General features: G+C 39.2%; 1 protein-coding gene across 2 annotated transcripts in view; it reads left to right on the top strand.

Annotated features, from left to right (window-relative positions):
- ArgRS (arginine--tRNA ligase-like protein) overlaps nucleotides 1–15,011 on the top strand; it is a 29,588-nt gene extending 14,577 nt beyond the window's left edge. For both annotated transcript variants that reach the window (XM_076187130.1, XM_076187131.1), the window contains 9 exons: nucleotides 49–169; nucleotides 2,673–2,876; nucleotides 3,735–3,857; nucleotides 5,144–5,308; nucleotides 7,285–7,402; nucleotides 9,205–9,361; nucleotides 9,660–9,766; nucleotides 12,961–13,127; nucleotides 14,598–15,011. In XM_076187130.1, coding sequence (XP_076043245.1) covers nucleotides 49–169; nucleotides 2,673–2,876; nucleotides 3,735–3,857; nucleotides 5,144–5,308; nucleotides 7,285–7,402; nucleotides 9,205–9,361; nucleotides 9,660–9,766; nucleotides 12,961–13,127; nucleotides 14,598–14,768 — 1,333 coding nt within the window. In that variant the 3' untranslated portion in view covers nucleotides 14,769–15,011. The remainder of the gene's footprint in view (nucleotides 1–48; nucleotides 170–2,672; nucleotides 2,877–3,734; nucleotides 3,858–5,143; nucleotides 5,309–7,284; nucleotides 7,403–9,204; nucleotides 9,362–9,659; nucleotides 9,767–12,960; nucleotides 13,128–14,597) is intronic.
- Nucleotides 15,012–23,410: the final 8,399 nt, after the last annotated feature.

Below are 23,410 nucleotides of genomic sequence, written 5' to 3'. Positions count from 1 at the left end.
ATTTTATGGTTTGAGTAATGTGTTTTTTATATATCGCTTTTTTCACAGATCAACCATTATTGGTGACAGCATAGCCCGTCTGTTGGAGTTTTTGGGTCATGATGTTTTACGACTAAATCACCTTGGAGATTGGGGAACTCAGTTTGGTATGCTCATTGCTCACCTTCAGGTAAGTCACCTTCATATAAATACATACCATACATATACCAAAGGCTTTTTTCCCCCTTACAAGAGAGGTAGGCAAAAAACAAAGGCATAAAATCCACTCCCATCCATTTCGTCCCCACATATTCTACTCCCATCCATCCCTGTCCCTCCTTCTTATCTTGGCTCCTCCTGGATGATGGGTCATCCCTGCATCTTGTCCACTGCCCTGGGTCAGAAGCAGTGTCACAAGACGCAGCACATCCACAGCAAGGCTGCTTCATTAAATAGGTGACCCCCTCTCTCTCCCCTCATGCAGAAAAGACAGGGAGAAATCCCTTTGGGCTGTGTCAATTTATTTTTCACACATACTCCCTCATCCCCATCCCCCACCCACTCCCTTTCATGCATCACACAACCATTTTCCATTCACCCCAATCTTCTGTCTTCTGTCCTTCTTCAACAGACATTCCCCTCTTTCCCAAAGCCCCTTTTACCCCATCCATCCATCTATTTCATGGGCACCCCCTCATGTTCATTCCTTCCACCTCTGCCTTCCATACCTCTTTTACTAATCTTTCTTCACTCATTCTTTCCATTTGTCCAAGCCATCCTAATACTCCCTTATCAACTGTATCTCTCAACTCCCTTTGCACCCCCCATTCTCCTCCTCACCTTTTTTCTCACTATCCAGCCTAGTAACTCCCATCATACTTCTCAGGCACCTCATCTCACATTCAAACTCCTCCTCTCTTCCTCTCTTATGTTCCATGTTTCTGCCCCGTACAGTGCTGTTGGCACGATCACTCCTTCATACAATCTCCTATTAGCATACATTCCCAAATTTCTATTTCTCATTACACTTTTTAATCCCCCAAAGCATTTACTTGCTTGTCTCAATCTGCATTCCACCTCTGCCTCCAATCCTCCCTTTCCTGCCACATTTGCACCCAAGTATCTAAAACTATCCACTTCCTTCAGTCTCTCTCCCTTAATACTCACTTCCAGTCTGCTACCAATTTCTCCCCATGTACTTATCATCACCTTACTTTTACCCACATTTATCTTCAACTTCTTTTACATACCTTCCCAAACTCTGTCACTAACTTCCTCAATCCATCCTCTGATCCTGCTACAAGCGCAGTGTCATCAACAGACAGCAACTGCCTTATCTCCCACTTCTATGAATTACATACATATATAACAAATTTGAGGAGAGTGGGAGTGGAAAAGGAGATGGCAGAAGGAGCTGATGAAAGATTAGTGGGATGGTTTGGACACATGGAAAGAACGAGTGATGAAAGATTAGTAAAAGAGGTGTGGAAGGCAGAGGTGGAGGAAGTGAACATGAAAGGGTGCCCATGGATGAGATAGATGGATGGGGTGAAGGGGGCATTGAGCAAGAGGGAAATGTTTGTTGTGCAAGAAGAGAGAAGGCAGGAGATAGGGATGAGTGATATTTTGACACAGCCTGAAAGGATTTCTCCTTGACTTTTCCTTTTCTGCTTGAGGGGATGGAAAGGGGGGATGTTGATTAAGTGAAGTGGCCTTGCTGTGGATGTACTGTGTCTTGCTGCATTGCATTTGACCTTGGGCAGTGGGCAGGATGCAGAGATGACTTGTGATCCATGAAGAACTAAGATGGGGAGGGTGGTGGAGGGGAGTGAAATGAGTGGGAAATGGTATGTGCCTTGGACTAGGCTACCTCCCTTATAAGGGGGAAAAAGCTCTTGATATATAGATTTACATATGAATACCAGAAATCCCTTTTCCCCATATAAACGGGGAAATGGCCATACATCCTTCACTCATCCCATGAACTACATTTGCATAATGAGTATTTAACTTAATGTTTGGGGAATGTGAATTTTTATCCCATTGAAAGATGATGGGATCACCATTTACTTTGGTGATGTACTATCAGCTGATTGAATCACTTTGAACGAGTGAGGAAAGACTAGCACAAATGAGTGTGGAAGTCAGAAGCAGGTAGAATGAACTTGAGAAGAAAACCAATGATGAGTTGGAATGATGGGGGCTTAGATGCATGATGAATATCTGTGGAGCAAGAAAGAGAGAGGAGAGTGCAAAGGATAGGAGTGAATGGAGTGATATTGTGAATAAGTGAAGGGACGATACAGACCAAAAGAGATGTTCTTCTTTTCCACTCTGGAAAGTTTAGAATGGACAGGGAAAGGGTTGCCATGTAATGAAGCAGTGGGGGTAAACCAGCTTGTGCTGTTGAGCAGTTCCTGCTGTATGGCCCTCGACATGAGCAATGTGGTGTGGTGGGGGAACAGGGATGACCCTTCAGTCACAAGGTGCTAAGATGGAAGGAGTGATGAGTGGGTTTTGGATTTGTGCACTTTTACTTGGTCAACCCCCTCTTATAAGGAGGAAAAGACTGTTTGGTGGGTGACCACCCCCCTTATACAGTAAAGGGGAAAAGAATGGTGTGCATGCATTGTATTTATCAGTACCATGAGTTGGTTTATACTGAAAATTTTCTTATGTTTTTTCCCCCAAAGGATGAGTTTCCAGACTTTGCAACCAACACTCCTCCGATTGGAGACTTACAAGCCTTTTATAAACAGTCCAAGAAGCGTTTTGATGAGGACGAGCCCTTTAAGAAACGAGCATATGAAGCGGTGGTTCAGTTGCAGGCCCACAACCCAGTGCATATCAAGGGCTGGGAGCAAATTTGTGCTGTTTCACGCAAAGAGTTTCAAAAGGTGAGGAACATTAAAGGTAGATTGATTGGGTTACTGAGCTGCAAGTCTTCACAATGATTTGATTATCTGTATTATCATAAGTCATGTTATCCTGCCCTTTGTTACTGTTCTTGTATATGGGTCTTCCAGGAAATTTCTTGAAGGCTTCTGAGTCCTGCATGTACCTATTTCTACATTAGTCAGTTGCACTTTACCTTGTCAGAAGCCTTATCTAGATCTAGATTCACACAAACCATCCAGCCCTCTTGTGTGGTGCAGTGATTACCTGAGAGATACAGTAGAAACGTAGTCCCTATGTAATGGAAGCCTGATTTAATAGAAGTTTAAATTTAATAGTGGAATATCCTGGTTTAGCAGAAACATGTTCTCTAAATCTGGCCCTTTTCCATTATCTGCTAATGGCCAGTGGTATTCAGTAGAGGGACTCTTGATATAATAGAAAATAATGGAAACCTTTCATGGCTGAATTATTTCGCTACTCTACATAATCCATCAACGAATCCGAACTGGTCATCTGTTAAGGTGTCCACCTTATCCAGTTATCTTGTTCATCTGTCTTTCACAGAGCTTACAATTTAGCTACTGATCATGGAATTTATCAAATAAAGTATATCTGAGATTGTTGTTGCACCTTAAGTAACTTGTCAAGGTCTTTCATAGTATTTCCAAATACAGTCTAGAATTCCGGTGCTTCTTTTGTGTTTGTGCCTATAGATTCTTCACAAATTTCTCATCACTTAAACTTTCTGGTATTGCATCTCCCCCATTGAGCTTATGTGAAATAATTTATATATATATATATATATATATATATATATTTTATCAAGACCTCGAACAATTGTTTGTTCATTTTTCCAGGTTTATGAGAGACTTGATATAAAATTGATTGACCGGGGAGAGTCATTCTACCAGTCACGCATGGAGTCACTGGTAAAAGACCTCACCAACCGAGGCATATTGGAAGAGGATGAGGGAAGAAAGGTGAGTTTACAGTGTGCATTTAACTGAAAATATTAATGTAGTTGTGGATGTGCTGTGTCTTGCTGCATTGCTTCTGACCCAGGGCAGTGGGCAGGAGACAGGGATGACCCTTCATCCTCTAGGAATTAAGATGAGAGGTAAATGGATGGTGGGTGGTAGTGGGCACTTGCATTTAGACTTGGCTACCTCCCATATAAGGGGGAAAAAGCCCTTGGTATGTAGATAGACTTAATGTTGTGAAATCAGTGACTGTATAGAATTTGACTAATATTGCTTCCGCCCCAAGTCAGTGGGCAGGGTACATGGATGACCCGTCATCCATGAGGAGCCAAAATGAGAGGGAAGAAAGGGTCGTGGATGGGAATGAAATGGTTGGGAGTGGGACCATGCCTTTTGACTTGGCTACTTCCCTTTTAAAAAGAAAAAAAATATGTAGATAAATAGACTAACATGCTTAACTTTTACATTGTGAGAGGTAACTTTGTGTCATGATTCTGTAATGGGAGTGATAACTGGCTATAAGATAGTTCAATGCATATCTGAGGGAGGAAAGTTTTCCTGTGGACTGAAGGAGTGCATTATTAGCTCCACTATACAAGGGAAAAGGGGACAAATATGGATGTAGTAGTTCAAAGGAATTAGCCTGTTAAGTGTAATTAGGAAGGTAGATGGGAGGGTGTTATTTGAGAAGATTAGGAGGGGAGGGAAGGTAAATGGGAGGGTGTTAATAGAGAGGATTAGGAGAGGAGTAAAAAGAATAGTTGAGGAAAAAAAATAATGTGGATTTAAAAAAAGAAGAGGGTGCCTAGATCAGATTTTGGAGTAAGATATACAGGAAAATTTTGGCAGAGGGTAAGGATGTCTTTTGGGTTTCCATGGATTTGGAGAAGGCATATGGCAGGGTTGACAGAGTGTATGGGATAGGAGTCATAAGTTTTTACATGAGCAGTTGAGCTTGTGTGAAGGTAAAGAATGGAGAGAGTATGGTTTTCAGGTGAAGGTAGGGTGCACACTTGGGTATACAATGAATATATGGATGGAGTGGGGAAGGCGACATACAGGGATTTGGAGTTAGTGTGTGAGAATAGAAAAAAGGAAATTAGTTGCTATTTGTGGATGGCAATACGCTTGTTGCTGAGTCAGAGGATAGATTGAATTGATTAGTGGCAAAGTTCTTTTTTTTTTTTTTTAATATATATATATTTTTTAAAAGATCCATTCTTTTTCCATGCAGGGTTAATTTTTCTTCTTTTTTGTCACATGAAATGTCATTTCCATTATTTCAGATCATGCATGCTGAAGGTGCTAGGATCCCAATGACCGTTGTAAAATCCGATGGTGGCTTTACATATGACACATCAGATTTGGCATGCTTAAAGCAGCGCGTTGAGGAGGAGAAGAGCAATTGGATCATATATGTTACAGATGCAGGACAAGCTGAGCACTTTCAGGTAAGGTTAAGGAGTTAAAGGGAGAAGTGGATGGAACAGTAAGGGGAGTGCATGGAACAAAGGAAAAGATTCTTATAGGACTTCTGGGGTTCCTCTAGCTGTTTACTCATGGACCTCATTGTGTAATACTGTTTTTTTGATGTCCTGGATCACATCGTGTGTCTATGTCTTGCTGCATTGCTTCTGACTCAGGGCAGTGGTGGGATACAGGGATGATCTGTCATCCACAAGGAGCTAAGATGAGAGATGAGGAAAGGGTGGTGGATGGGAGTGGGTATAGGCCTTTTGACGTTGGATACCTCCTTGGTAAGAGGGAACCCCTTGGTATATGGATAGGATCATGTCGACACAGAATAGAATTACCTGGCAACTATTATTGATTTATAGTATTTATTAGTAGTTTCTTGTCCCCTATGGCATTGTAAGAGTGAATGTCCTCCCTAAATACTGTGCCATGAGTAGAATGTGAACATTGCTGTATGATGTAGAAGTAGGGGTTAAACCAGCTTTGGCTGTCAGCCCCTGCTTGGAAGCATTGTCTTTTGACCTGAACTGTATTCACTTCCACAGCAGGACCTGATATCCAGAGCTCATTTACCCCACCTCTTCATTCATTTAGATAAGAAAATTATACCAGCCAGGTATATTTTCCTGTATGTGTAGAAATTCAATGTTTCCCCATCTTCAGTGTTTCTGCATGATGGAATGGAGAGTGGGGATTGCCAATTAAATGAAGCAGACTTGCTGTGGATATGTTATGTCTTGCTGCATTGCTTCTGACCCTGGGCAGTGGGTGAGATGCAAGGATGACCTGTTGTCCTTAAGGAGCCAAGATGTGAGGGAGGGAGGGGTGGTACATTGGAGTGGAGTATGTGGGGATGAAATGGATGGGAGTGGAATTATACCTTTTGATTTTGGCTACCTCCCTGGTAAGGGGCAAAAAGCCCTTGATTACCGGTATATATATATGTAGAAATTACAAACTGTTAATCTGCCAGGTCAAAGCTGAGGGAATGCAGTATGTAAGCTGTGACAGCCAGAGCTGGTTTACCTCCATTTTTTCATCATAATAGCAGTGTCTCTCCTTGTCCACTGAAATCAATTGATGAAGTCAACGAGATCAATTTGGACTGTCATCCATTTAGCCCCTCTCAGTTCCCCTCCAGTCAATCTTATCTTTAACACTTGCTCTTCCTCGCTTAACAGACATTCTACACAATCAAAAAAGAAAAGTTTACCCCATCTATCCACCTCATTCTTGGTCATCAAACTTACTCTATTTGTGTCTGCTTTCCACATAATCTTTGCTTGTCTTTTCTCATTCATTCCAATGTCCAAAGCTATCTTAACTGATTTTCACAATTGGACTGTTCCCTTCCCACCTTCATTCTGTCTCACCTCTACATTTATTCTGTTTCCTCTTGTAATGCCTATCATATTCCTCAAACACTATCACAAAAGCATTCAGTCTTCCTCACTGCCTCACTCATATTCCAAGCTGCAGTTGTACCAAAAAAGTATTTGATAATTGGCAACAAATGCCATTTAAATGTAGTGAATATCAAGTGACCTAGTACTTTTGACTGCCATTGTATCTCCAGAGCTGTGCACATTACTGCCAGACAGGTAGTATGTTACCAGAAAATCTGGAGTGCATTTCTATCAGCGTGTTGAAGATTTTAATTTCCTTAGAGCTGGCTGTGTTACTGCATATGTGTATATGTATATACACATTCACAGATTTTTCGGTAGCACACTACCTCTCCAGCAGTTATGTGCCCAGTTATGTGTATTTCTAGATGTTCAAATTTCAGGAAGTGATTATTAAAACTAGATAAGTCAGTTTGAAAACTCGTACAGGAATAGCTGAAAAATGTTTATTCATAGATAGAAATACATCTCACTTGTTGTATTGGTTATACTAGCCATTTGTCAAGCGTATACCACAGTTAACAGAAATTTTTATATTACTGCAGAGTCTCTTCGCTTGTGCAAAACGTGCAGGCATCTGGAATCCAGCCAAGGTCCGTATTGATCATGTTCCCTTTGGTGTTGTCCTTGGAGAAGACAGAAAGAAATTCAAAACACGATCAGGTAAGTGATAACTTTGCTGATGTAAGAAGTTTAGAATGTGTATGGTGAAAGGGGCATTGGGTGCATGAGGAACATCAATGAAATAAGGAAGAAGAAGGAACAAGAAATAGGCGTAAGTGGAGAGTGGTTATGAGTGGATGATGAATTGATGCGACCCAAACTGACATATGAAGGGGGAGGGAAGCCATATAATGAAATAGTGTGGGAAAACCAACTTAGGCTTTTGGGCTCTGCTGTAGAGGTACTGTGTCTTGTCACATTACCTCTGGCCTGAGCTGTGTTGTGGTGGAAAGGAGTAACACTTCCTTTACAAAGAGCTAAGATGAAAGAGACAAATGGACTTTGGATGGGTGTGGGATGTTTGAAGGATGTGTATATATGCTTTGACTCGTCTGTCTCAAGATTAATCAAATTTTTTAAATGTTGCTGCAGTATTGTATTATATTTTATAAACATTAATTCATGTATGACTTGTTAGGAGATAGATTAAAATTAATGAATTTTCATTAGCAACAAAGCAATTGATTGGTATTGCTTTGGATTCTGTTGTTCACTTGGCTTCAGTCTGTGTATGTGTGCTTCTCTACTGCTGTTTTTTTTTTCTATCTCTCACTCTTTTACTGGTCAAAGAAGGTGGGAGTTTCCATCTTTGTGATTCCCCCACTGAGGATTTATTAACATTTTTCAATGTGTATTTAAGATAGACAAGAGAGGAAGAGGGATAGATGGGAATACAAAAGACAGGAAAACAAAGCAAAGGCCATACAACACAGACAACAACTTTCTCCAGCAGATATTTTGCTGTAACTTGCAAATTACCACATATCTTTGAGATATCAAATAAGTGATGTTGAGCTGTGATGGTCTGGTAAGAGGGTGAATTGACAAGTCTTTTATTAGGGGTTCAATTTTTATTGGAAATATTGGTTTACAGGTGAACTGCTCATAATTACCAAAAGAATACATCAAAGGATTACAAAGGAGGAGCATGTCGACAGGTGACCTTTTGGTCCATAATTAGGTTGGCTGCAAAAAAATATATATAATAATGATAAATAAATAAACCAATAAATAAAAAAACAAATAAAAATGATAATAGAAATAAAAATAAAATAAGTACATAAATAAATAGGTAAAGTTAATAAACAAACAGGGAAATATTAAATAATAATAAATTGACAGATAAATAAAAATAACTGATAATCAAGGAAATAATAAACAAATAGATAAATAATAACAAACAAATAAATAATATAAAATATATGGCGGGCATTACAGCATCTTGCTTAGATGTTTATCTAAACGAATCTTAAAAATAAATGGCAGGCATTACAGCATGTTGCTTAAATGTTTATCTAAACGAATCTTAAAGCTTCAAACTGAACTACATTGCACTGCCTCTGCACATTTGGTGAAGTTGTTTCTACCCACTTCCAAATTAGATCTATTTCCTGACAGTTTGAGACCATTATTTCTTGTCGGATTCTCATTCATTTTGAAAATTTTGTCACTTTTGATATTGTCAGTTCCCTTTAGAATTTTTAAGACCAATATCAAATCACCTCTGAGTCTACGCTTTTTTAGGGAAAACAAATTCATATGTTTTAGTTGATTTTTGTATGATTTATTTTTGATATTTGGAATCAGTTTTGTGGGTTGCCATTGTACTTTTTCCAATCTGTCAATGTCTTCAACGAGATTCGGTGACCATATGGAAAAAGCATATTCCAAATGTGGACGAACTAACAATTTATATAGTTTGTTAATGAGAAATGGCCCTTTGATTAGCTTTTGTGTAACAGGTGAAACTGTACGTCTAGTCGACTTACTTGACGAAGGTGTGCATCGAGCTCAGGAAAAGGAGGTCAAGGAGAAGAGCTTAAGCAAAGACGAAACCAAGAAAGCTCAAGAAGCTGTAGCCTATGGCTGTATCAAATACGCAGATCTTTCTCACGACAGGTGAAGAGTAATTCATTTTTGTATTATTGATTCTGATGTCATTCATTATAACCAGTTAGAATAGAGGTGTTTGAGTGTTTACACTTAGTAGTTGAATTGTACTTTTGTGTCACTGGATTATATAGTAAAGATTAGTGACAGAATTGAATCAGTAAAGAAATACTTGTGGTTATGTTTTTGATATGGAATGTATATATATATATATATTATTGTATTTTATTTATTCTATTTATTTATTATTATTATTTATTTATTTATTTATTTTTTATTTATTTTTATTATTTTTTTTTTTTTTCAGAGCAAGAGACTATGTGTTCAGTTTTGATAGGATGTTAGATGACAAAGGCAACACAGCTGTGTATCTTTTGTATGCACTCACACGCATCAGGTCCATAGCACGGACAGGTTGGTACTCTCAGTTGTATAACATTTGTTTGAGGTGGTGGCACATTAGGCATTTCTCACTAGCATGCTACTTGCTTTTTTTTTTTCCTTCTTCTTCATTTGAGTAGAAAGTACTTCAGTTATAAACTTTTTGGTTTTTCAAATTTCCAAATGTCAAATTACTCTTATATCATCTAGAGAAAAGTTGAATGACAAATTAAGAAGTTTAACCTATATGAATGTGAGACACATTGTTGAGATGTTGTAGCAGAAGTCTAGAATATTGTAACTGAAGTAATTTCTACTGAAACTAAGTTGTGAAAACAAGTAGCACACTAGCCTAATATGCTGCCACCTTTAGAATAATTTGTTTGACCATATTTTTGTGATCTTACAAACATTTGGCATATAAAATGAAACTTACCCATAGTGGTTGAGTGTAAACCTGATTTGTTCTTTTTAACTAGTAATCTTCATCCCTCAGTGCTGAGATGGAGTGGATGTTTAATTGGGATTTATTTGTTTATGATGTGTATGTGTGTTTTGGCATGGCCTCCCTACCATGTAAACCTTTGGTATTTGTGTGTGTGTGTATATATATATATTTATGTATATATAGATATATATATGTATATGTATATATATATGTACATATATATATATATGTATATATATTTATATATATATATATATATATGTATATGTATATTATATCTTTATGTATATCTATATATAGAAATATGTATATAGTTATGTGGATATATATCTATATACATACATATATACATACATATATATATATATATATATATATATATACATATATATATACGTATATATATATATATATACATACATATACATACATGCATACATACATATACCAAGGCTTTTTCCCCCTTAGTAGGGAGGTACCCAAAAAGGAAAAGGCATAAAATCAATCCCACCCATTCCATCCTTGAAAACACTCCACCCTCCCTCCCATCTTAGCACCTCCTAGATGATGGGTCATCCCTGCACCCTGTCCACTGCCCTGGGTCAGAAGCAGTGTCGCAAGACACAGCACATCCACAGCAAGGCCGCTTCATTAAATCGGCGACCCCCCCTCTCCGTCCCCCCATATAAAGGAGAGGACGGGGAGAAATCCCTTTGGGCTGCATCAAAATTTTGCTCACACACACTACCTCACCCCCAATCCCCCCGTCCATTCCACCTCATGCATCACAACATATACAACCATTCTCCATTCACCCCTGTCTTCTGTCCTCTCCCGTCCTTCCTCAAAACTGTGTTTTGCTACATTGCTTATGACCCAGGGCAGTGGGTGGGATACAGGGATGACCTGTCATCCACGAGGAGCTAAGATGGGATGGGGGAAAGGGTGGTGGATGGGAGTGGAATAAGTTGGAATAGGAACTTGTCATAGACTTGGCTACTTCCCTTATAAGGGGGAAAAACTCTTGGTGTGTGTGTATATATATACAGTATATTTATTTATTTATCTATCGATATGCACCAGGGGCTTTCCCCCCTATAAAGGAGGTAGTCAATTTAAAAAGCACATACCCCCTCCCACACATTTCCCTCCCATCCACCGGCCTTTCCTCCCTCTCATATTAGCTCCTCGTGGATGAAACGTCATCCATGTCTCCTGCCTCCCTGGGTCAGACATAATGCAGCAAGACAGTACATCCACAGCAAGACTGCTTCACTTGATCAATGACCCCCCCTCTCCATCCCCTAATGCCCACCATCCTCTCTCCAGCCCCTCATAGCTCAACACCTCTCATCCCCACAATAGGGAAAAAGGGGAAGAAATCCCATTGGGCTTCATCAAAATATCATTCACACACAACCGCTCCCTACTCCCCTCCCCCACCTTCTCCCTTCCTTGTACCATAGTATTATCTATACACAGCCATTCTTCACTCACTCCTATCTTCCTTGCTCAACAGACAGCACCCCACTTGCTGAAAGCCCCTTTCACCCCATCCATCCATCTTATCCTCAAGTTCACTCCATCCGCCTCTGCCCCCCCACCTCTTTTACTACATACATATACCAAAGGCTTTTTTCCCCTTATAAGGGAGGTAGCTAAAAAACAAAGGCATAAAAACCACTCCTTCCCATTCCATCCCTATCCCACTCCACTCCCCTCCACCCTCTTCCTTCGCTCTTAATTTGGCACCTCCTGGATGACGGGTCATCCTTGCATCTTACCCATTGCCCTGGGTCAGAAGCAGTGTTGCAAGACACTGCACATCCACAGCAAAGTCATTTAATTAAATTGGCAAAAAAAAAAATATCCCTCTCTCTCTCTCTCTGCCCCTTCATGCAGAAAAGGAAAAGACAAGGAGAAATCCCTTCAGGCTGCATCAAATTTTTCTCACACATATTCCTTCATCCCTCATACCTTACCCATTCCACCTCATGGATCACAACATCATCCATATACAACCAATCTCCATTCACCCCTGTCTTCTGTCCTCTCCCGTCCTTCCTCAATAGACATTCCCCTCTTCCCCAAAGCCCCTTTTACCCCATCCATCCATCTCATCCTAGGTTGCCCCCTCATGTTCACTCTTTCCACCTCTGCCTTCTACACCTCTTTTACTAGTCTTTCTTCTCTCATTCTTTCCATTTGTCCAAACCATCCCAATACTCTTTCATCCACCCTATCTCCCAACTCCTTTTCCACCCCCGTTCTCCTCCTTACCTCCTAATTTCTCACACTATTCAGCCTATTAACCCTCATCATACTTCCCAGGCACCTCATCTCAAACACATTCAAACTCATCTCTTCCTCTCTTATGTTCCATGTTTCTGCCCCATACTGCTTTTACTAATATATATATATATATATATATATATATATATATATATATATATATATATATATATATATATATATATATACACATACATACATACATATACCAAAGGCTTTTTTCCTCCCTTGTAAGGGAAGTAGCCTAAGTCAAAAGGCATAACTCCACTCCCACTCATTTCAACCTCACCCAATCCACTCCACTCATCACCCATCCCTTCTCCCCCACTCTCTCTCTCTTGCTCTCTTTCTCTTTATTTATATATATATATATATATATATCATATAAAATAGTGGTCCCTTTTCCCTCTTTGAGGGGAAGGGCCTAGTCTTAGCATAATCTTAACTCCCTGCGAGAGAAGTAACTAATAACTCTTCTTACCATTAGCTGGTATCAGCACAGAATCAATTGAGGCCGAGGCACGGAAAGGGCCAATGCCCCTTGATCATGAGAAAGAATGGAAGTTGGCGAAGACTCTTCTGAAGCTTCCTGAGGTCCTCACCAAAATAACTCAAGACCTTTTCCTTCATCCCCTATGTGAATATCTGTACGAAGTAAGTGGAAGCCGTCTAGTCACAAACTTTAAATGATTTATTTCCTTATGGTTGGATAGTTCTTATGATATTTGGTTTCCCATAAAAGTGCATGTTAATGGTTATTTTGGCAAGACCTGTAGGTTCTTTACTATTCTTGATTGGTATGCAGATGAACTAGACAAAGGTATGATACTTATAATACAGTAGAACTTTGGTTCCCAAACATCTCACAAATCGAACAGCTCTCATACTTATAATACAGTAGAACTTTGGTTCCCAAACATCTCACAAATCGAACAGCTCTGTTTTTGACAAAAAAAAATTGAGAACTTTTTGCTTCAGTAGTTGACCAAAATATGGGTTCTCAACCAACCTAAACAGAAAATGGGATGAAATTCAGATTTTCATGGAAAAATATTACCCTGATAAAGCTGTATCCAGTATATCAATAAACATTTTCAGTCCTAGACCAAATCAGTTCTAGATTCTAGGATGGATTGTTGTCAAGAACTGAGATTCTACTGTACTAGATGAACAACTGGCCCTACAGCGTCACTCATCTAGGTGGAGGTGGGAGTGTTGTAAGGTTCTCTGAACCATTGGTTGGCAGAGGGTTTCTCTCTGTGGGCACTGTGCTCCTGGAGCTCCATCATCCTTCCATCACCTTGGGTGTCACCACTTGGTGCAGGTCCATTGCACCAGAACCCATGAAACTGCCCACTCCACACATAACATCACACAAGTGTGACACCAAATGTGAAGACAACTCAGGCATTGCTATTTAAAGATCTACAACAATACTCAAGCATCCCATTACACTTGTGTGCAAAACATGTGCACATGGTGATCACAGACTAACTGTTATTGTATACTTGCGTATACCAAAAGGCCCTTTCTCCATTATAAGGGTAGTGACCAAATGAAAGAACACACTCACTTTGTATTAGACCTTCAAATTCTACACTTCATTTGAAGTTCCTTAGAAATCATCTCAACAGAAAAGTAACTCCCAAGACACAAAAATTGCACTTGTTTGCCTATATTCAGGTCACCATCCTGCACTGAGTTGGCAACAGACACTAAATGCCATACATTCAGCCACCACACAAAAGACAGAGCACAATATACAGTACTTGAAATTCACCCCAGAGAGCTCCACAGAATCTCTTCATTGAGTGACTTATGAGCTGAACCAATAGCTATGGCAAGTTCTATGGTGGCTGAGAGAACCAGGGCATCACCCCAAGGGCTGTGGTATGAATGGTTGAATGGATTTTGTTTTAAATAGGGTCCCAATGACTTGGCCACTTCACTTAAAGTTTGGAAAGGAATTTCAGTACATATATGTGGTGTGTTATTTTTGAATAGGCATAAATAAAATAAAATATATATTCTGTTAAAAAAAAAATTAAGCTTTTTCATAAGTTGTTGAAGAGATAATAACTGAACAAATGTAGATTATTTCATATTTCCTTCTGTCTATTTCAGGTATCAACTGTATTCAGTGAATTTTATGACAAATGTTATTGTGTGGAGAAGGACAAGGAAGGAAATATCGTTAAAATTAACTACAACCGCCTCCTCCTCTGCGAAGCGACAGCTATTGTTATGGCGCAGTGTTTCAGTATCCTTGGTATAAAAACTGTTCATAAAATGTGATGGTATAGCTCAGTAATTGCAGTGGTGTGGTACTTGACGGACTACTTGGAATTATGTGTAAAGATTGAAAGATGGACAATAATGTTACAGATTTGATACAAAATTTTTATTATTGATGCAAATTTGCATGCAGGGTTCTAGGGTTTCTCTAGCTTTCTTTTCACTCGGGTATGGTGCCAGGATTCCCTGCCACTGCTGTGATTATGGTTGCTGCCATTGAATAAAAATTTTAGCACAATGAAATGAGTTTTAAGTTCCATGCTTGTACAGACTATATATATTTTTTATACATACATACATATACCAAGGCTTTTTCCCCCTTTCAAGGGAGGTAGCCAAAAGGGAAAGGCATAAAAACACTCCCACCCATTTCATCCCTAAATACACTCCACACCCCTCCCACCCTCCCTCTCATCTGAGCACCTCCTGGATGACGGGTCATCCCTGCACCTTGTCCACTGCCCTGGGTCAGAAGCAGTGTCGCAAGACACAGCACATCCACAGCAAGTAAGAGTAAGTAGAGTAAGAGTAAGGAGAATGGAGGAGAAATAAGGAAGGATGAGGTGAAGGCAGTTGTTAAGATGATGAAAGCAGGTAAGGCACCTGGTCTGGATGGATGCCATGCAGAATGTCTGAAAAAGGGAGGTCAAGTGATGGTGGACTGGTTGGTGAGGTTATTTAATGTTTGCTGGAGAGAGGGTAGAGTACCGGAGGACTGGAGGAGTGCCTGTATAGTTCCTCTTTACAAGGGAAAAGGGGACAAGTGTGAATGTAGTAGTTTCAGAGGGATTAGCTTGTTGAGTGTAGTTGGGAAGGCTTATGGGAGGATCTTGATTGAGAGGATTAGGAGAGGAACAGAAGGAGTAATTGGTGAGGAACTGTGGATTTAGGACAGGTAGAGGTTGTGTAGATCAGATCTTTGTGGTAAGACATATGTGAGAAAGCTATAGGAAAGGGGGAGGATGTTTTTTGGGCTTTTATGGATCTGGAAATATATATTTTATACTCATATGAAAGAAATATACAGACTAACAGTACATACATACATATACCAAAGGCTTTTTCCTCGTTACATGGGGGGTAGCCAAAAAGGCATAGAAATCACTCCCACCCATTTCATTTCCCATATATTCCACTCCCCTCCACCCTCCTCCCTCCCTCCTATCTTGGCACCTCCTGTCTTATTAAAGAAAGTAAAGACTAAGAGTAAGTATATTAAAAACTGATGCAACAGATTCTGTAGCACAAATGTAAGATAAAACAATCTTATTGGGCAGGAGATGGGGATGAACCTCCATCCATAAGGAGCTAAGATGAGAGGGAAACCAGGGTGGTGGATTGGAATGGGTGGAAGTGGGTGCATGCCTTTGACTTAGTTACATCCCTTATAAGGGCCCTTAGTATATAGTTATGTACATATCAAGGTCATTTTTCCCCCCTCACCAGAGAGATAGCCAAGTCCAAAGGCAAATACCCACTCCCAATCATTCTACTCCCATTCACCACCCTTTCTTCCCTCTCATCTTAACTCTTCATGAATGATGGATCATCCCTGTATCCTGACCACTGCCTTAGTTCAGGAGCAATTCAGCAAGACACAGCATGTCCACAGCAAGGCTGCTACACCTATCGGTGACTCCCCCTCTGCCCCCTCATGCAGAAAAAGAGAAGACAGATTTTTTTTTTATAGTTATAAACTGTAGGTAAGTTGAGAGTGGAGAAAGAGGAAAAGGGCAGACGGTAGGGTGGTACTTGGAGTAAACTGCTTAAATGAGAAAGAAAAGGAGAATGAATATAAGAAGTTAAGAGAGGAGTGGGAGGTAGTGAAGGATAGAGTAGAACTAGGAGTGGAGGAGGAATGGGGATGGTACAAGGAGGGAGTCCTAAGGTGTGCAAAGATGGTGTGTGGAACAAGGAGGATGGGAGAAAATAGAAGGAAGGGTAGCGAGTGGTGGAATGAGGAAGCAAAGAAAGGTGTAGAAGAGAAGAAGAAAGCTTTCATAGATTGGTTAGAAATTAGGATGAGGGAATTATATGAGAGGTACAAAGTAAAGAGAAGAGAAGTAAAGCATAAGATAAATGAGGCAAAGAAGTGAGCAGATGTGAAATGGGGTAAGAGTATGACAAAATTTTGAAAGAAAAAAAAATATTTTGGAAAAATTAAGAGAGGAAGAGGAGGCAAATCAAGTAGAGAAGAAAAGGTAAAAGGTGCAGAGGGAGAGATGATAATGGGAGAGAAGGCAGTGAAAGGAAGGTGGGCAGTGTTTTAGGGAGTTGCTAAATGTAAAGGAGGGGAAAGTGTTACAGTGGGAGGCGCAAAAAAAATGACCGTGATGAGTGAGGAAAATGGAGGAGAAATAAAGATAAAGTGAAGACAGGTTAAGATGATGACAGCAGGTAAGGTACCTGGGTTGGATGGATGCCATGCAGAATGTCTGAAAAAGGAGGTAGTAATGATGGACTGGCTGGTGAGGTTATTTGATGTTTGCTTAAGAGAGGGTAGAGTGCCGGAGGACTGGAGGAGTGCCTGTATAGTCCCACTTTACAAGGGAAAAGGGGACAAGTGTGAGTGTAGTAGTTTCAGAGGGATTAGCATTTTAAGTGTAGTTGGGAAGGCTTATGGGAGGGTCTTGATGGAGAGGATTAGAAGAGGAACAGAGGGAGTAATTGGTGAGGAACAGTGTGGATTTAGGACAGGCAGGGGTTGTGTAGATCAGATTTTTGTGGCAAGATATATGTGAGAAAACTATAGGAAAAGGCAAAGATGTATTCTGGGCTTTTATGGATCTGGAAAAGGCTTATGACAGGGTAGACAGGAAGGCACTGTGGAAGGTATTGCAGATATATGGGATAGGAGGAAAGCTGTTGAGAGCAGTCAAGATTTTTTACGAGAGTAGTAGAGCTTGTGTTAGGATTAGAAATGGAGAGAGTGAGTGGTTTGAAGTAAGGTGGAACTTTGTCAGGGATGTGTTATGTCACCCTGGCTGTTCAATTTACACATGGATGGGGTGGTGCAAGAGGTGAATGCAAGGGTAGTGGGTCAGGGAGGGACTGAGGAAGTTAGTAACAGTTTGGGAAGGCGTGCGAAAGAAGGAAGTTGAAGAGAAATGGTAAAAGTAAGGTGATGATATGTACAAGGAAAGAGGGTGGCAGCAGACTAGAAGTGAGTATTAAGGGAGAGACTGTAAGAAGTGGATAGTTTTAGATATTTGGTGCAAATGTGGCAGGAAAAGGTGGAGTGGAGGTGGAGGTAGAATGCAGATTGAGAGAAGTGAGTAAATGCCTTGGTGGATTAAAAAGTGTAATGAGAAATAGGTATTTGGGAATGTATGCTAAGAGGAGATTGTATGAAGGTGTGATTGTGCTGACTACTGTATGGGGCAGAAACATGAAACATACAGGAGGAAGAGAGGAGTTTGAATGTGTTTGAGATGAGGTGCCTGAGAAGTATGATAGGGGTTACTAGGCTGGATAGAGTGAGAAATGATAAGTGAGGAATATAACAGGGGTGGAAAGGGAGTTAGGAGATAAGGTTGATGAAAGAGTATTGGGATGGTTTGGACACATGGAAAGGAGTGAAGAAAGACTAGTAAAAGAGGTGTGGAAAGCAGAGGTGGAAGGAGTGAACACAAGGGGTCGACCTAGGATGAGATGGACGGATGGCGTAAAAGGGGCATCAGGAAAAAGGGAAATGTCTGTTGAGGAAGGACGAGAGAGGACAAAAGGTAGTGTTGAATGGATAATGGTTGCATATGGATAATGCTGGGATGCATGAGGGAGAGTGGGTGGGGGGGGCTGAGGGAGTATGTATGAGAAATAAATTGACGAAGCCCAAAGGGATTTCTCCCCATATCTTTTTCTGCATTGGGGGGGGTCGCCGATTTAATGAAGTGGCCTTGCTGTGGATGTGCTGTGTCTTGTGACACTGCTTCTGACCCAGGGCAGTGGACAAGATGCAGGGATGACCCGTCATCAAGGAGAGGGGAGGGAGGGGGTGGATGGGAGTGGAGTATGTGGGGATGGAATGGGTGGGAGTGGATTTTATATCTTTGTGTTTTAGCTACCTCCCTTGTAAGGGGGAAAAAGCCTTTGGTATATGTATGTATGTATGTACAGTATGTATTTTCTGATTTGTTAGCCAATTTAGATTAACAGGTTAGCAGTATAAATCAATATTTAAACTCTTAATTGCCTTTCATCATTGCAGTGATAAACATATTTTCAATCTACACTATTTCAACCTATTTTCGTTACATATGGCAAATAAATGAATAAATATATAAATAAATTAGATAAACAATAATAATAATCTAGAACAATAAGTACAATACATCAAACCCTCCAATAAGACAAAAGGTCATACAATCACACTACCGCTGAGTATTCCAAATGGACCAATATTTACAAGTATGCTGGCAATACATAGAAGATATATTAACCGATGTACAGCTGCACAGAAAACTATCGTTAGTAAATCACGCTAATCATTTTGACACAAAACAACGAAACTATTTGAGACAAGTTGAAGTCTCCATCGGAAATAAGATTATCATGTCATAGTGAATCCTATATGAACTCCGGAACTATTATTCGATTCATATTCATTCAGAAGGAATTCGAACAATTCGAACCCCAGAAATACCAACCCTTCGGTATCATAAGGTTATGTTCATTAGCGAATGTTTCGACACCCCTACTAACGATAGTTTTCTGTGTAGCTGTACGTAGTAATTAAGCCCTCAGACATAATTGTATAGTACAAAATCCTCATAACAAAAGCAACTCAAAGCACGGAGTTATTTCACAGATATAAGGGTTGATCAAACAAATCGATCATTAATTCTACAAAATAAGTCTTAAATAAAAATAAAAATAAGAAATAAAAATATTCTGCATTAAGCGGTCGTCTATTTTACTGTATCCCCAGCAACGATCTGTTATTTTGGGTAATTAACTTCACGGAATTTTTAATTTATAAAATTGAAGACTTCCATGATTGCCATCAAATTTCACCAGTCTACCCTATCCGTAGTATATATATTCGTCTATAATACAAAACAATAGAAGCGACCGGCAACTAGAATAAATATCATAAAATAAATAATGTAATCCCACTTGCTAAATACAACACTATAAGCGTAAGCGTCTGGATTTTTTTTTTTTTTTTTTATGAAAAACAACGAACACCACAGTCGGACGAAAGAAAGAGTTGAGTAAGCGAAACTTTCGATTGTTAACTGTAATCCTTTTTAGTAGTACCGTACTGCTGAAGAGGATTGCAGTTAGCAATCGAAATATATAGTTTCGCTTACTCAACTCTTTCTTTCGTCCGACTGTGGTGTTAGTTGTGACTTACAATATGTGTTACTACATTTCTCACCAGTGATGGGTGAAAGATTTGTGAACACTACCATCTGAGTAATCGAGTTTCCTTTCGAAGTTGTGTTTTAAAAGAATTTTTCTTTGCATCAAGTGTTTGAACGAAAACTTAGTCAGTTCTTCGAGCGAGTTCTCCACTAGAATCGAGAGGAAACAAAGTGTATGTTGACTTTTTCCTCGCCGCAGACACTACCATTATTCGACGAGGGAGCATCTCGCCGTATTTTTGTAAGTGTTGGAACACATTACACTCGAAACCATGACCATGGCGGCAGATTAATGTGAAAAAGTATCGATAGATAAGTTAGGTTTCATAAATGGATGAGATAGAGGACCGAAATCCTTACATTGGCCAACGTACTCCGATTCAAGTCACTGTTAAGATGGCGGCACACTATAGCATGCTAATTGGTTTTGCTACTTCGTTTGAATAAAAACTACTTTGGTATATTCTAAACTTCCGCAAGAACATCTGAATAATGTGTCATTCAACTTTGCACCCCGTGACGCGAAAATCGTTTGAGATTTGGAAATTTGAAAAGCAAAAGCGCGTCACTGTAAAAGTTTTTACCCAAACGAAGTAGTAGCGAGAAATTTCGCTTTTAGTTGACATTGTTTAAATTGTTCAGAATAGTCACACACCCTAGTTTGCATAATAAGGCGCCCGCTTTAGTTGTATATTTACAAGTAGTCAGATCAAAATTTCTTGTCTGCCATCATAAGGGATTTTCTAAAACTGATTTGAATTGACGGACGGGATTCAGAATTAGCGGTTTGATATAGACGCCAAATGGTTAATTAGTCGTTTCCACTCAGACATAGCAAACAACGCCAAAAGACACTTCTAGGTACGCAAGAGGATGTCAGAAACTTCGCTAAAATGGACACTGGTGAGGTGTTGAATTATCGTTATTGTTGTTATTTTTATTATCATTATTAGCAGTAGTAATACCTAGTAGTAGTACCTAGTAGTAGTGGCTACCCCCCGTGTAAGGGAAAAAAGCCTTTGGTATATGTATGTAGTAATACCTTATGATTTCTAATGTTATTATTAGTTGATAATTTATAATATTTGTAAGTTTAATTTTATGTGCAACATTAAAACAACTAATTTCCAATTATAATTGCGGTGGGTTTTTGCTGGTTTATGTTTTATATAAACTTAAACCTGGTAATTGGGTATTCAAAGGTTTAAATGAATAGAGAAGTTAAAGTCTTGTTTAGAGTTTGTGGACCAAATTGATAATTTCATTTAGCCTAATCAAATGATATAGTTTCGGATTTTCGTTGATGTGTTTTTTTCATTATTTGGCACCCATAGTGGTTGTTCAAAATTAACAGTTTATTGATAAAAATCAATTTGAATATTTATATTTAGTCTACCCCTTAAAAATGGCGTTTTCTTCACGTAAAAGATGAGCTTCGTTTTCTGTGAAAATTATCCTGTCAATTATACACAGAAGTACTATTTTAGACCTTTTTCTTTCGTTATTTAGTAAGTGGTGTAGATATTGTTTATTCATTATGTAAAACTTATGAAAGCATAGTAGATTTGAATTACATACTTGAAATGTTAATATTCAGTTTAAAAACGAAAAAATATGGTAAATCAAGAAAAGACTATCGCCGTGGCAGTGTAGTTTTGTAAGGTTTTAGGTTGGATTTGGTTACGGTAGGTTAGGTTAGGTATGGTGTGGTGAAATATTGGCTAGGATTTACATAATACCGCCGTACCGATAATATAGATCAAACGAACACATGACAAAACCCCTACGGACAAAACCTCAATCTACATAGCAGACAAAACCCCAAAAGGAAAATTGGGGGGGATGGGGTGGGGAAGACATAACCTAACCTAACGTACCGATTGGGGTTTTGTTCGTTGTGGTATTGTCCATTCCCATGATCAAACATGGCGTTTTGTTGGCAAAGTAATAGTGTGTTATCGGCGATACTCTCGTATTGATTTAACAAAATCACGTGTTGTAGTAATAAGTATATATGTGTACATATATATATATATATATATATATATATATATATATATATATATATATATATATATATATATATGTATATATATATATATATATATATATATATATATATATATATATATAATAGGGGGGACTTGAGTGAAAAGTAAGACGCTTTTATAAATTTTGTGTATGTAGGTATTCCACATCTCTCTTAAGGGGCACAGTGCAGTGCAGTGGTATCGTTCTCGACCGCTAATTCAGCGATCCGAATTCGAGTTCCGTGCAGGGCTGAAAAGAAACCCAGCATCGCTGCACAGCGAGCCGGCACTCTAACTCTGGTGGGCAAGTAGTGTGTGTGAGAGAGCGCGTTTAATCACCGCATTACCCATACACGGGACCATGTATGATGTCTGAGCTCTCATTCGTAAGGGTAATAGCTGTCGATCACGAGTCCAACACGTGGTCCAAGACCGTGGTGGTGAATCACAGCTGAATCTTGAAAGGAACAAAATATGAATCTTTCAAGAAATGAATCGGGTTTCATGGAATAATATACAAAGCTTAGATGATGATATAGCCCAAGATCAAATAATACACGAGTTCAAATCTAAATATGATAATTGGAAATCAAGGATATAGATTAAGTTGGAACTGTACATGAATTTGAGTCTAGGTATGTTAGAAAATTAGAGAATAGGAGACGGGACCCGACGAGCGTTGCTCCTTTCTTGTATACTACAGTTAGATAAATACAGTTAGGTAAATACAGGAATCTTTTACCTAACGACTCTTGAAAGGAGACTTGTGGTGTACAAGTATGTTTAGGGGGGGGGGGGAATGTTCACAAAGAAGACCCTGTTCATCTGTTCCAAGAGAACAAATATTGAAGAAGTGGAACAAGTTCATTATTATTCAGAAAAATATTTGAAGGAAGAAATGTGTGAGTATATATTTTTCCTATAAATAACGGATAGGATACACAAGGAGAAATAACAACGAAAAAGAGATATAATGGAAAAGAAAAACAAAGCCAGATAATCACACCAGGTCGCCAAAAACAGAACAAACATCTTCTGCATCAGGCCTTGGGTGTTGAAGGATTCCCCGAATATCCAAAGGAGGTAATATGTATATGTATATATGTATATGTATATATATGTATATATACATATACATATATATATATATACATATATATATATATATATATATATATATAGGTGTGTGTGTGTGTGTGTGTGTGTGTGTGTGTGTGTGTGTGTGTGTGTGTGTGTGTGTGTGTGT

This window comes from Oratosquilla oratoria, chromosome 6 (genome assembly GCF_046742065.1).
Source record: "Oratosquilla oratoria isolate Oo_2021 chromosome 6, ASM4674206v1, whole genome shotgun sequence".
NCBI classification, from domain to species: Eukaryota; Metazoa; Arthropoda; class Malacostraca; order Stomatopoda; family Squillidae; genus Oratosquilla; species Oratosquilla oratoria.
The sequence above is the reverse complement of the archived record's forward strand: the minus strand, read 5'-3'. Positions and strand labels throughout refer to the sequence as shown.